Below are 15,694 nucleotides of genomic sequence, written 5' to 3'. Positions count from 1 at the left end.
TAGTTCGTATTGGTGTAATAAGACCGTAAAATGGCATCTCTACATGGAGCACCTGCTGACAAGAACTATGTCCTCTAACCTAGCACCCAAGACAGCTTGGAACGTGTATGGGCCCAGAAAATGAGATGTTGAGTAAAAACAGAACTCAAGAATCAGAAAGGATAAAAAGGAGAAGGTTTTCAGGGTGACTGAAAATACAAAGAGAACAGTGTCCTAGCAATCTTTCTGAAATGATTTAAAATTCTACAGCCCTAAATGAGCCATTTTTTTTTAAGTCTTTAAACCTTTTAGAAGGAAATGGACAGTATATATCAAAATTTTAAATATCCATATACTCTTTGACCCAGCAATTCAAATTCTGTAAACCTATCCTAAACAGGTATTTCATATGTTCACAAAAGTATAAAGAAGGATGTTCACTGTAGCTATTTGTAATAGTTTAAAAAAAAATTTTTTTTTAAAGAAAGCCCAATATTCCACTAGTAGGAAAGGAGAAATCGAATAATTTATGGTTCATCCACACAATGTATGGAACACCATGCAGTCAGGTATACACATATGAACTGACTTTATACTATGAAGTATAAAAACTAAGTCACGGTTAAAAACAATACAAACAAACAAACAAACAAACACCTATTGTGTAAAAGAAAGAAACTGCTATGTTTAGTATATGTGTGTGTATGTGTATGAGAACTGGAAGGGTACATCCTAAACTGACAATGGAGACAGGGAATTCAAGATCAAGGAAAATGAAGGACTTTCACTCTTCATTCTGTATTAAATCTTTTACCATGAGAATGTGTTTCTATACCACTTATGAAATTAGCAAAGACTTAAAACCAGGACTCACTAAAGATAATGAGCTGAGCTACAATAAGTGAATGCAGCCACGTTTTCCTTTAAAGAAATCTGACATAAGATTTTAAACACTGTTTTCCTCTCAAACAAAGATAATCTTCCCCCCCCCAGAGATTTTTCATTTTAATAGTTCTTAAAAGTTGGCTCTGGTTTTCAAAATGAAACGGGTGCCATATATTAAAATAGACTTCTTAAAATAGGCCTCTCACTAACAATCAGAGCTTCTCATAAGCGGCTACAAGTGACACTCTCTGGTGTAGAGGAGATCCTTCACTCAGACCAGTTTGCTTAAATCACAAACACAAGCTACATCTACTTCATGCAAAAGATGTTACCATCACTTCTAAAAATGGAACATTCTAGTGTCAACAAAATACTACCTCTCAAATAATGTACCATTTCATAAGTACTTAATCTTCAGAATAAATTCTGTTGTAGTCTGGTTAAGTAAACAATGGCTATCATAATATTCTGTCTTCTCTAACCAGGGTCAACTTTAAATTATAAAATGTATCTATGTTCTACCATTGTATTCTACCTTAAGGCTATAATTTTATTTACTCAGCACTTCTTTTTTTTTTTTTTTTTTTTTTTTAACGTTTATTTATTTTTGAGACAGAGAGAGACAGAGCATGAACAGGGGAGGGGCAGAGAGAGAGGGAGACACAGAATCTGAAGCAGGCTCCAGGCTCTGAGCCATCAGCCCAGAGCCCGACACGAGGCTCGAACTCACGGACCGCGAGATCGTGACCTGAGCTGAAGTCGGACGCTTAACCAACTGCGCCACCCAGGCGCCCCTACTCAGCACTTCTTATGATATTTAATATACTTCCTTATTGTGGGTGACAGTAAAGCATTTCTGCAAAATCTGTTTTAACCATAATGAACCGTATTCAAAAACATAAAAACATTAAAAAAAAACTTTTGTTCCTAAGGATGCCATTAAGAAGATGAAAAGATAAAGTCAGAAATTGGAAGAAAATATTTGAAAGATACATTTCCAATTACAGAGCTCTATCCAGGTTAAAGAACTCTTACAATTTGATAAAACCAGCAACGTTAACAAAAGATGGTCAAAATCTACGAACAGACATTTCACCAAGATAAATGGATGGCAAATAAGCACATGAAAAGATGTTCGACATCAGAGAAATACACAACCACTAGAACAGCTACAATTTCAAAGGCTGACAAGAGTGAATGTTCAAAGATGTAGAGCAGCTGGAATTTTCGTATACTGCCAATGAGGAAGCAAAACGGCAGAGCCACTTTGAAAAAGGTTTTTCAGTTTCTCATTAAGTTAAACATACATTTACCATATGACCCAGCAATTCCACTCCTGTGTGTTAATCCAAGAGAAAAGAAAATATATGTCCACACAAAGACTTCTATTATAAGCAAATGTTCTTAGCAGCTTTAATCATGAAACAGCCTAAAACTGGAAAGAACCCAAATATCCCATCAACTGACAAATACATGGATGTGCAAATTGCAGTACTCCGTATAACAAATGACCACACTCATCAATAAAAAGGAACAAACTACTGATAGATCCAACAACATGGATGAACAGATGAACGTCAAGGCGTCTTCCATAATGTAACAGGAGCCAGATACAGAAACTAGATACTACAAACTGTACCATTCCATTTATATAGTCTAGAAAAAGCAAAACTTACAAAACAGGTCAGTGGTTGACAAGAGCCAGAAGGTGGGGGAAAAGGGATTAAGTGCAAAAGGACATAGGGAACTTTGTGAAGTGACAGAAATGTCCCATATGTGTCTGTAGTGGTGGCTACACAACACCTGTGAAATCTCATCAAATTATACACTACTTAAAATTGGTGAATTTCACTGTATGTCAATTTTACCTCCATAAAACTGACAAAAACATATTCTTGCAAAAAGTTTGAGGCATTTTTCAAAATGTTTCACTTGTTTATTAAGCAAAAGCATAAAGATGCCTTCTCTGAGAACTGGACGAAACATAACAGTTTATCAACTGTATTTCTCTTCATTTCATACATCCTAAGTATCAGGGAAAAAGAAAAACAAAGACATAAATATCTTTTTCTAATAAAGAAGCACAAACATCTGTTCAGAAGGTACCTGTAAAACATCTGGGGAAGAAACCTGAGCAGACTGGGGAGAGCAAAGTGTCATAAAAATAAAAAAGCTGGCCAGCCAGCACCTTGGGAAAGAGGCACTTGTCCCACGAGCTCAAAAGCACAGTGACTTCCCTCCCTCCTCTCACACAGACTCCTAAATCAGTCTCAGTTCAGTTCACACTACCTCATTTCCTCCCTTTATCCCCTCTCTCCATTCTCATCTGGTCCATTCTTTCTCAGAACCTCTTAGCTTGATAGCCTAAATTGCTACACAAAAATTATCCTAACATTACATTGTGGGATTTTTCTTGAGTAAAAAGTTAATAAATGGGCGGGGGGGGGGAGGCATGACACTTGGATGGCTCAGTCAGTAGAGCGTGCAACTCCCAATCTCCAGGTCATCAGTTCAAGTCTCATGTTGGGTGTAGAACTTACTTTAAAAAGAAAAGAAAAAAAAAAAAGGAACAGGGTGCCTGGGTGGCTCAGTCAGTTAAGCGTCTGACTCTTGATTTTGAAGCAGGTCTTGATCTCACAGTTCGTGAGATGGAGACCCATGTCAAGCTCCATGCTAACAGCATGGAGCCTGCTTGGGATTCTCTCTTCTCTCTCTGTCCCTCATGCTCTCTCTTGAACTTGCTCTCTTTCTCGCTTTCTCAAAGTAAACGTTTAAAAAAAAGGAGGGAAAAAGTTAATAAATGGTCCTGTCATGTCCTTTATTTTCTGTAATTGGAGTAAAAATGACCAGTAACAGGACTATAAAGATAACAACGTTCTGTTTATCTTTCCTAAGATGTTATATATAATGCAATATGGATTTAACATTCATTCAACATATACAAACTAATCATCAGTCTGGCACCTCAAATTAAAAGTAATGATGAAAAAAAATTCCAAAAGCGATAAAATATACAAATCTTTTCGAGGATGGGGCGCCAGGGTGGCTCAGTTGGTTGGGCGGCCGACTACAGTTCAGGTCATGATCTTGCGGTCTGTGAGTTCGAGTCCCGCATTGGGCTCTGTGCTGACAGCTCAGAGCCTGGAGCCTGCTTCTGATTCTGTGCCTCTCTCTCTCACTGCCCCTTCCCTGTTTGGTCTCTCTCTCTCTCTCTCTCAAAAATAATAAACATTAAAAAATAAATAAATAAATCCTTTCGAAGCTTTTTTTTGAAGAAGCAGCTTTAAAATAAAAGAAAAAATGAAAACTTCAGGAAAATGGTTATTTGTGACTATAGAACTCAATACTGAAATCACTGAATTAAAAATGAAGTTAGATCTAGAGAAAAGGCCTTCAGAAGGTAACTGTCTCCAAAACTGGAACAATACTATACTTACTTCTTTTTTGACACTTCATGTACTGTGTACATTTTTCCATGTATTCAACATTTTTTTTTAAAAAACATGCAATTTGTCTTCCCACCTCTGTGGTCTCATCTACCCCCAAACCATCTCTGCACGTATTCTATCCATCCATTCAGACAGCCACAAAGATGCCAGGCACTATTCTTGGTTCTCAACAGTGAACAAAACATACTCACTTCCTGCCTCAAAAAACTTAAAAGGTTTCCCAACACCAGATTCTCAGGCCCCCAGGCGTAGACTTTGATTCAGGTCTGGAATAGTGGCTAGGCAATCTGTATTTTTACAACCACCTCGGGTAATTCCAAATGCAGATGGTCTATGGTTGACACTCTTGAAATGCTAGCCTAAAGCATAAGCTTCTAACTACTGAGCCTAGCACTGAATGCTCTTCTGTGATCAGCCCCACAGATGGCCCTCTGACTTCTCACTACCTCCTACCTTCACATGCTCCATACAAACTGAACTGCTTTCTGAAAGCTGCCTTGCTCACAATTTTCCCTACCCAGAAATGCCCTTAACCTTAGGCATTTTGCATCCAGCAATCTATTCAGACTTCAAATGCCAACCCACTACCTCTTGTTTTGTCTACTTCAGTAAAAATAAAAACTTGAATGCCTATAGCATCATTTCTGTACTTTTTAATGTTTTGTTTATTTTTGAGAGAGAGAGAGCATGTGCACCTGGAAGCGGAAGAAGGGCAGAGAAAGAGGGGGAAAGAGGATCTGAAGCAGACTCTGCACTGACAGCAGAGAAACTCATGAATCACCAGATCATGACTTGAGCCAAAGTCAGATGCTCAACCAACTGAGCCACCCAGATGCCCCACATCTATACATATGATACATGTGCTTTCTCACTTGCATTAGGTATTTTTCCCTATTACAGGGAAATTTCTGAGAACAGCACCCAAACCTGTTACTTCTGCATTCCCAGAGTGCCTGGCAATTCTTGGCACTCAACAAGGACTCAAACTAGTGTCAGAGAACCAAATGGAGATACCAATTGTTAATCAAACACCCTGTTCCTATATTATCCCTTTTCCTCCCTACCTAAATCCTCTTCTTAGCTTCTTCCTTTGCTAATATCATTTTAAACTCAATAGAGATTACCTCTGAGGATGATGGAATATTCTACAGGGCATTCTATGTGGCATTTCATGGTATTTGGATTTTTACAGGGAGAATAGTTTTGTAAGCAGAAAAAAAAATTCTTTTTAACTTCAACATGACTGAGAAAGCATGACAGTAGGATTTGGGGAAGTGCCATCCTTTTACTCTCAACAGTCTCTTCCTTCTTCTTAAGCTGATCATGGGAAATGGAACTACATAAAAGAATCTGTCTTCTCAGTGGCCTAAAGAAGCAATCAAATCTTGCACCTGTCGATCATGCCCAATACCCGTACCAACATGGCATCCTGAAAATCATCACCAGTGTTATTATAGGTCTTTTATACTACATTCAGATGTCATTATGACAAAGGTAAAGATAGCATGACTCTGTCCTTAGTGAGGCAACATCCAGTATACAGCTCCAACTGGCTTCCACATAAATGCTGCATAAAATGTGCAACTAAGAAATGTTTATTAAAGTACTCAACTATAACTGCTCCATACACAAGATTACATTTTAATGAATTCTGAATACATTATTTGAATATATAAAAAACATAACATATATTACAGAATCACTGCATACCTGTGGATTTTCCAAACGTTTTAAATACTCTTCAAATGACCCTTCTATAAACTGCAAAAATAAATAAATAAATAAGTCTATTAGAAATACATCGAAACAAAAACCTTTTCATTGTGAATTCCTGAGTTCTTACATGAACCTTGGATACGTTAGTAATGATAACAGTAATACAGGTATATACATTCAACCTAATTATTAAAATACGTAAAAATCATTAAGTAAAGACCGTAAAGATACAAAAGAATTCAGAAAAGTAAACATTATCAGAAAAGATCTCCTGGACAGGATACAGCCAGGCACAGACACAATGTGGTGTGAAGAGGCACTGTGTTGGGAAGACAGGAGTCAACTAGCCAGGAGGAACAGGAAAACCTGGTGGGGACAACAGACTGAGAGAGGAACTCAACTGGACACCTGTTTATAGAGGGACTTGAGCCCAGGAAGGACTTGCAGACTGAGGGAGAAGGCAATTCAAGGTCACTGCTGGTGACATTATGAACAGAGAAATATACAAAGCAAGCACTTAGCGATTATTCTGGTAATGGCCAATGCAGAGAGGAGAATTAAAGAAGGACAATATACTAGCTAAGAATATTAGTTTACTAATATAGATATGCATACAACTCTTAGGTCAGTCATACTAAAAACAGAGATGAGAACTAATAATGCTACATATTTTGTTGAACCAACTAGGTTTTTCATTTGCTTCATGTTTTAACATAGAAAGTTTATTTAAGCTGTTATGTTTTTTGTTAGCCATCACACTAATTGAGAAATCTCCCAAAGACATTCATCTGAAATACCAAACTCAATTTTATTTAAATTATAGTCCCAGTTAATTTAACAAAGTAATACACTTAGAAACATACACTCTCCAGTCTATAAAAATCTTCTAAACACCCATTTCCTTTTTTGAGACTGATATTAATTCTTTTATTGTTCATATGCTGTCAAATGCCCCAAAAGTATCTTAAGTTTTAACACATACTTATAATAAAATAGCCACATATTTTAAATATCCCACCAACCAGAGGCTACTCTTCTGTATTAGGTAATTATTTATACTTTAGGGGAAAAAATTAAACCCACAAAACCATTTAAAGTTAGAAGAGACCTAAGTGGTGTTCTGACACAAGCCTGCATCCAATCTGAGATTCTCCTTTCTAATCAGAAAGTATACATCTAGACTCTGACTAAACATTTTCAGTAAACAAGGCACACATCCCCCACCGTCCTTCCCATGACAGCATTTTCCAATTTTGGCCAATAGAAATTGTTTGAAGGTACTTATTATAAAAGGAAATTAAAACTTTCCCCATTGGAACTTCCAACTTCTGATCATACCTCTTAAGACTGTAAAGGCTAAATAAATATATGCAAAGCATTTAAACAATGCCTGGCACATAGAAAGTGCTCAACCAATGACAGCAATTTCCACTACTTGTGGTCAACAGTGTTTTATACTCTGAGGCCAATAATAATGATTAACTTGTAATTTCTTTAAAATACTTAAAGACCATTCCACTCTCCTCACCTCTCCCCGTTTTCTATCACACCCTAATACTTTTATCTAGCCTCCACACATCACCAGTTTCTTTTTGTAAGACAAGTTCTCAAATCTGATCAAGTGGGTAACTCTCCTTTCCGGAATATATCACTGTCTTTCTTATAACACGGTACCCAGAATACACTCAGAATGTCACCAGTAGTAACATTTTTCCTGAATACAGGAACACTAATCCAAAAGCACATCCAAATTAAGACACTGAAAGAAACACACACACACACACACACACACACACACACACACACACAAATTAAGAGCTATTTACCTATTAAGTTTTAGAATTGAGTTATTTACAAGGTGTCAATGTTTTTTTGGCAGTCAAAGGGGAAAAATATTAAAAAGTCATCAGATGACATCATTCCAGGTCATAAAACCCAGAACTAGTAAATCCTACTAAGGCTTTCAATATAAAATGAAAACAGGCCACTGTGGCATCTTATTTCACAGCCTACTATATACTACCGAGAAAATTACAGTAAGTTGTTATACAACATTATAGCAATTATTAATCATTATTTACATAATTAGTGTTGTGATGTGTGATTCATAATGATGAATCCCAAAAAGTAAAAATCTGTAACTGCCTCTGATAAAATCAAAGACTCAGTATTAGCTAAGTTCAGCATATTTTTTTTGCTCCAAGTCTGAAATTTTTTAAATTCACAGAGGATTACCAATCACAGAAAACTATTAGTTAACCATGACAAACAATTCCCTGACCATGACAAAGCTCCCTCTTAACATGCAAGGATTCTGTCCAAGTCATGCTTCCATCTTCCACAGCTCAGTGTCTTTATCATAGAAGCTTTGTAAATGTCTAAATAAATGAAAACCACAAAACAACCTAAAAATATCACAATATAATTGGATTTAAATCCAATAAAGCAGTTTTTTAAGGGGTTTATCTTCATAACCTGCATTAAGAGCCAGCCTGTGAAGTTCCCACCAGATCACTTCTACAGGCTAAGATGTAAATGCAAATCAAGACACCATTTCATGTTTAAAATTACAAATTACCGCTTCAAATTTCTCTCTGTTCTCTCGAAGATAGTGAATACAGGCCATTCTGACTTCCACATGGCGAGACTGAGAATGCAATACCTGAAAAGAAAAAGCAACACGTTACTAAGCATTTTGTTAAACGAGGATTTAAGTTACAACCTAGCACTTTCTTTCACACCCAAAATAACCTCAAAACCGATAAAAATCAGTCTCTCTCCATTTGCCTTTCTGTAATTTCTACATCTTTATTCATTCCCACCTCTTCCTCTAGCCACAGATGACATGACATATAAGATCGATACTACTCCTTAAGTCATTCTATAAAGCACTTATTACCATTTCTCCTTTAGGTCACTTTTGTGAGGAAATCTTTGTAAACTTAGAAAATTTCTTCTCTTCACCAGCCCTCTTCTACCTCTGCTCTTCACAAAGCATGGCTAACAGAATCCCTGCAAAGTAGTGGTTACCTTCATCCTATGCTTGTTGGAAAAGAGAACAGGCAGCTTCAACAAGAATCCTCTTTAAGGCTTTAAGTCTGTAGGAATTAGATTTCTTTTTTCCCAATAATTTTGAATTACTTGCCTTATGTAGAAATTTAGTTCCACTGTGGCTTCAGAAAAACTAAGGTACTCATTCTTAAATCCTTACTTGTCAGGCTTACACAACTCTTGAAAAAACATCCAAGTGGGCAGCACACGGGATGCAAACATGCTGCTATGTGCTGTCACCCCAACAGCCTTGAAACTTGCTCTTTGTCTCAAAATATTTCGTTTTATTCCTAATTTTTTTTTAATGTTTATTCGTTCTTTGAGACACAGAGACAGAGCATGAGTGGGGGAGGGGCAGAGAAAGAGGGAGTAACAGAATCTGAAGCAGGCTCCAGGCTCTGAACTGACAGCACAGAGCCTGACGCGGGGCTCGAACTCACGGACTGTGAGATCATGACCTGAGCTGAAGTGGGACCGAACTGAGCCATCCAGGTGCCCCTCATTATTTTTTTTTAAACTAGGCTCCACGTACAACATGGGGCTCCAACTCAAGACCCCAAGACCAAGAGTCACATGCTCTACAACCAAGCCAACCAGGAGCCCCAGCCCAAACCAAAATCTTAAAGCACCAACTGAAATAAGCCACACTACAAAGATGACCCAAACTCTCTCACATAGTAGTCTCTGTATTCTTATGCTAAACAATTAGTTCAACAAAAAGATAACTTACTGGCATTTTGTTTCTTACTAAAATGCTAAAGCTCTGGTGTGAAAAAACTAGTATTATTAAGTGCTTAGAACTCTTGGCTAGCCTCAAATACTTTAACTATCATGCTTAAAAGATTACAACTATTTTCTATTAATGGGTGTCTCAAATGAAGGTGTTCCTGGTACCTTAAAGGGTCAAGGCAGAAAACAAACAAAAACCCTGAAACATTGAAAATAACCACATATCAAAAATTAATTAACCACATGTCAAACTACTAATAAGGCTCTTCGAATTTATATTAATGTAAAGTAGCTTTAAGAGTTAACAGATCCAGCCCCGCATCCACTCTGGGGGCTCTGCAATGACAACACAGAGCCTGCTTGGGATTCTCTCTCTCAAAATTAAACCAAAAAAAAAAAAAAAAAGGGGGGGGGGCATTACAGGTCCACTCAGCAAACAACAGATGTTGGAAAGGATGCAGACTTTTACACTGTTGGTGGGGATGCAAACTGGTGCAGCCACTCTGGAGAACAGTCTGGAGGTTCCTCAAAAAATTAAAACTAGGGCTACCCTGCAACCCAGGTATTCACACTGCATTACTAGGTATTATCCAAAAAATACAAAAATGTTGATTCGAAGAGGCACATGCACCCCAATGTTTATAGCAACACTATCAACAATAGCCAACTTATGGGAAGAGCCCAAATGTCCACTGACTGATGAATGGATTAAGAAGATGTGGTGTGTATATATATATGTGTGTGTATATACATATGTACACACACATGCACACACAAATGGAATATTACTCAATGATCAAAAAGAATGAAATCTTGCTATTTGCAACAACGTGGATGGAGCTAGAGTTATTATGCTAAGCAAAATAAGTCAGTCAGTGGAATTTAACATAACAGATGAATATAGGGGAAGAGAAGAAAAAAAAAATAAGATAAAAACAGAGAGGGAAGCAAACCACAAAAGACTCTCACAGATAGAGAACAAACAGAGTTGCTAGAGGGGTGTTGGGTCAGGGGATGGACTAAATGGGTGATGGGCATTAATAAGGGCATTTGTTGAGATGAGCACTAAATGTAAGTGATGAATCACTAAATTCTACTCCTGAAACCATTATTTACACTATATGTTAACTTGGATTTAAATAAAAGAAAAGTTGGGGCGCCTGGGTGGCTCAGTCAGTTGCGTGTCCGACTTCAGCTCAGGTCATGATCTCACAGTCCATGAGTTCGAGCCCCGCATCCGGCTCTGTGCTGACAGCTCAGAGCCTGGAGCCTGCTTTGGATTCTGTGTCTCCTTCTCTCTCTCTGCCCCTCCCGTGTTCATACTCTGTCTCAAAAATAAATAAAAACATTTAAATAAATAAATAAATAAATAAAAGTTACAAGTCCAAATAAGTGATTTCCTCTCATTCAGAGTGAGCAGATAATTCAGCAAAATGGAGGCTCTAGCTGCACATTTTACAAGTCTCTTTGATAACAGCCAAGGTTCATTTGTACTCACTCACAGAACCAGAGGCACAACTCTCTGGACAGCTAGTTATGTCTTTACATTAAGATACACTGAAGATGCACTAGCTGAGGTTAGCAATGAGTTTGTTTTCAGCATACTAGCTGGTTTTCAGCTTAACAGAGTACACCTAACATTGCTATCTTGGGAACTATTAAAAAGCCTCCTTATATATTCAAAACTTCCAGCTCTGGAAGAAATGTTTATGTATAAAAGTAACCACCACACAATTTTTTTTTTCCAATTCAACAAATGATATTTAGCAAACACTTCTTCCACAAAAGCTATTTTAGACACTAGTAAGAATCAAGGTATTATTACTCTGAGTAAACCAGTGTCCTCTGATAGGGCTTCCTACCATTAGCCAAGCGAAGACAGTCTTAAAGCCATTTACCTAGCAACAGGTAGTAGACATTAACTGAATAAAACTTATTTTCCATCAAAGACAATGGCAAGCAAATCTGTCTTTTCCCCTCTTTCAACAAAGATTTTATTAGCACATGAAATCTGAACCTGTCACTCAGAAACAAAATTCTCAGCAACTTCCATAAGGTGTAGGGTGCTGGAGCTTTTACAAAGTCAAGCACTGCAAGAGAAACAAGGTTAAATGACAACTATTTAAAAAGTGTAACTGCAAATGAGGATGTATGAACAGACCCGAATCAAACCTGCAGCCTGGAGCAGAGCTTGTGCAGCTGATATGCAAGTCTGGGGATGAGAACTGAATGTGTGTTGCTGTAAGCCAGTATGATTTTGGCATTATTATTTAAGCAAAAGTTGGTAAAAGAATATCCCACCATAAAGACAATGACAAAAGAAAACAAAATAGAAAAAAAAAAAGTGTAACTGCAAGCTCAAGGACACTCAGGAAGAATGCAAATATTAAGACAAATATCTCCGCTAATTATTATACACACACACACACAACCTAGAAAATAGGAGACTTTCCAATCTTCACTTGAGACAAGACAGTGATAAACACTGGGAAAGGCCGAGACATACTGCTTTAGCAAATCCTCTAAGAGCGCCCTATTTTTAGCTCCATGGCCACAGAGCTGATTCAGGTCAGGCCTCCTGCAGGCCCAAGTCCAGAAGTGTAAAAAGGGAAGGACCTATCTAAATCAGGTAATTTGGAAGGAAAGACTACTCCTAATTGAAGTCTCTCCCCCACCCTATCCCCCAAAGACTGCCAATTAGATTACTTACTCTGGCTCCTTCTTAAAAATGATAAATTATTTTTATATTATTGGGAAAACTGTTGGCCAAAAAGTAAATCTTTTGTACATACTTTTAAAGAGCACACCCTTTAAGCCTGACTTTGGTGTTACTTCCCTTCCCACCCCAACACACATGCACTCTGCCTTTAGCCATGAAGGCTACACCCTTAATCCTCGTGTAGTGAAGAAATGAGCTTCCCCCAAAATTCATGGTATTAAGCTTTCTAAGCTCAGTATACTAAAAATCATAATCACATAATCAAAGGGGGGTATTTCCTTATATCTAATTTAAATCCTATTACAAGATACAATAAAATGTGTTCTATGACAGGAGTAATGAGTTCTTGACACTAGCTTTTGCCCCTTTCTACCTAAACATAGAGATCTCACTTCAGTAAGAGAGGTTTCTGTATAATCATGTTTGCCAATTGTGGCATACAATATAGAAATTACACACAGTTTTCTACTTCAATATAAACTAGGATCTGGATAATCCAATGCCAAATAAGCACCATACTTCCCTTATTTCAATTCATTTCTACCTCCTTCCTTACCAATCTCTTGCTAGAGCTAACACTATGTATAAATAAGGGCTGATGAATTCACTTCCACCCCTTTTCCCTGCTTCCGGAGGTGCTGAGGAGTCCACAGGAGGGTGAGGAAGAAGAAGGAAGGCAGATGGAGATCCAGAAAATTCACAAATGGGACAGACTGTTTACTAACAGTAAAGACTGGGGTGGGAGTGTGTGAACATATCCCACAACACTGAAACATCCTAAATTTCTAAAAATGAGAGAAATCTAATGAACTGAAAAAGAGCTGGATTTAGGGAGCTGTACAAAGAATGTCTGAATGACAACGCCAGCAACATAATACAAAGCTTATGTAGTTAAATCAATGTTAGAAAAAAAAAAATTTTATGATACAGATGCGAAAACAAGGGCCTCTGGAACATAGCTGGCCCTCAGAAGTTGAAAAAAATGAGAATAGTCTACAGATGTTAAGTAAAACATTTATTCATAAGTAGAAATTTTGGGAAACTATTCAGCATTCAGAAAAGGTGAGAAAAACAGAAACATAAAAACTCCACAGGAAGGGAAGAGAGGAAGGAAAGCTCTTAAGCTGAAGGAAAGCAAACTGTGAAAGGTATGAAATACACACCAGGGCAGTAATGTGAAACTTTTGTCCAACTATTTCGACAGCTATTTTTCAATATAGGATGGGTTTTGGTGACTGCATACCAACTACACACTGTTATGTAACATGGAAAAAACTCTCTTATAAAAGAAAAAAATTTTCCTGTTAGAAAATGATTTTGACCATTAGCAGGGGAAATTCGGTCAAGAGCCTAGAGAACATCCAACACCAAAACAGCCTTTTAAGAAGAAAATTATTTTTAGTAAACCTTGCAGAGTCTAACAGAGGGTGGAATCTACTCCAAGACAATTGTTTTAAAACAGTTATATTTTTAAAAGGCTGACTTTCCCAAACTACATTTTTCCGTTCTGAAGTCAAGCGGACATCGACGAACTAGACTCCCCCACATTCCAAAGTCCAGTAGAGAAAAAACAATGCTCAGCGAGTTATGCCGGGTGCACCACCTCCTCTAGTAAACACCGGTGTACTGGTGTGAACGCTGTGCTTATAAAGCCGAGAGAAGGTGAATGCGGAACAGAATGGAAAAATATCATTTCGCCAAGTCCCCGGCAATCAATCTACCGAACAAGGCGCTCAACAGGCCTCACAGGTTGTCCTCATTATCTCTACACCAAGAGGGACAACACCCAGTTAATTTATGTGTTTTTAAGTTTCGATTTACAGCTTCCAGACCCAGGAAAGTGTCCCATTCCGGCGTTACAATGAACCGCTGTGACGACAGCCGGGCCACGCGCTGCTCCGGACGTGGGCGGCCCGCAAAGCTGCCCGCCGCCTCTTTCCCACCCAGCCTTCCCCGTCCCCCACCCCATTACCTGCTCCGCCACGGCTCGGAACAGGCACGACCCGTCCTTGGCGACCAGTTTCCGATACAAGCCCAGTTTCCGCAGATAGGCGTCCATCGGCGTCGCGTCCTCGCGGGGCCCCGCGCCGCCCTGGTCCACGCCGTCGGAAGCGCCGACGGCCGCCTCCATGTTGCCGGTCCTACTGCAGGCCAGGCGCGGCGCGGGCTAGCCCCACATGGCCCCGCCGCCGGCTCCTCGACGCCCCGGCCTAGGAGGGGCGGCGGCTCGGGCTCGGGCTCCGCGGGCGGCGGCAGGCGGCGGCGGCCCGAGGCAGCGGGCGGCGCTCCCCGCGCGCATAGGGGAGCCCTGCCTAATGCATGGCTGTGCGCACGCGGCCGCCTCCCGAGGGACCACGCGCCCGGCGGCAACGGGGGCAAATTAAAGAAACCCCGAACGTGAGAAGTCGCTGCCCGGCTCAGGAGAACAGCCGGGGGTCGCCACCCCCACAAGTTTCCTCGTCCCGACCGGGGTGAGGCGAGGAAACCCCCGGCACCCAGCGTGCGCGGGGCCGGCTCAGGGGAAGCGAGGCCTGCGTCCCCCGCGCGCTCCCCACCCTAGGAGCCGAGGAAGCCAAAAGAGAAAGACGCGGCCTTTCCTTTCCCCACCTCGCAGGAGGGCGCCGGAGGGGCGGAGAGCGGGTGGGGGCACCCGGCGGAGGGCAGCACCCTCGCAGCCCAGAATTTGTTTTCACTTTCGGCCCCACAGCGGAGAGGACGCCGGGAGGTGTAGTTTTGGCAGCGGCAGGAAGTCGGCTTGCGGAGGGTGGGGACGCGCGGACCGTCCTACCCGGGGAGGTGCCTGGGAGGCACGCGGACTACAAGTCCCTACAGCGCGGGCGCCGTCGCTGCCGGGAGCCGGCTTCGCGCTTCCCGGGCACCGCGTCCGCGAGCAGGCCGAGAGTGTCCGCGAGCCGATGCGGGGCGACCTGCGCGCGCAGCCCCGCCCGCCCAGCTGCCTACTGCGCCGCGGGCCCGCGAGAAGTGCGCGCGCCCTGCTTGCGTGGAGTTGCCAGGGACACCGCGGCGGCTAGGTCGGCCCTTTGTGTATTCCCAAACAGAGGGCGCACCTGTCTGCTCCCCTCCCCCCGTCCTCTTCTGGCGTTTCCATGGAGGTGGCTTTAACGGCTTAAGCAGAAAAGAGAGCTAATTGGCGAGGTCTCCCGGA

The 15,694-nt window shown here is 40.5% G+C and overlaps 1 protein-coding gene across 2 annotated transcripts in view; it reads right to left on the bottom strand.

Annotated features, from left to right (window-relative positions):
• The window catches only part of OTUD4 (OTU deubiquitinase 4), a 46,202-nt gene extending 30,976 nt beyond the window's left edge, over window positions 1–15,226 (bottom strand). Inside the window, exons 1-3 of one of the 2 annotated variants that reach the window (XM_045466520.1) lie at window positions 14,501–15,226; window positions 8,608–8,691; window positions 6,024–6,074 (exon numbers count right to left, since the gene is read on the bottom strand). In XM_045466520.1, coding sequence (XP_045322476.1) covers window positions 6,024–6,074; window positions 8,608–8,691; window positions 14,501–14,659 — 294 coding nt within the window. In that variant the 5' untranslated portion in view covers window positions 14,660–15,226. Of the gene's footprint in view, window positions 1–6,023; window positions 6,075–8,607; window positions 8,692–9,059; window positions 9,211–14,500 lie in introns of those variants that run through there. The other variant, XM_045466528.1, reaches the window with a different exon arrangement.
• Window positions 15,227–15,694: the final 468 nt, after the last annotated feature.

The sequence above is a fragment of the Leopardus geoffroyi genome, chromosome B1, assembly GCF_018350155.1.
Source record: "Leopardus geoffroyi isolate Oge1 chromosome B1, O.geoffroyi_Oge1_pat1.0, whole genome shotgun sequence".
In the NCBI taxonomy this organism is placed as follows: Eukaryota; Metazoa; Chordata; class Mammalia; order Carnivora; family Felidae; genus Leopardus; species Leopardus geoffroyi.
This window is presented reverse-complemented; position numbering and strand designations above follow the sequence as displayed.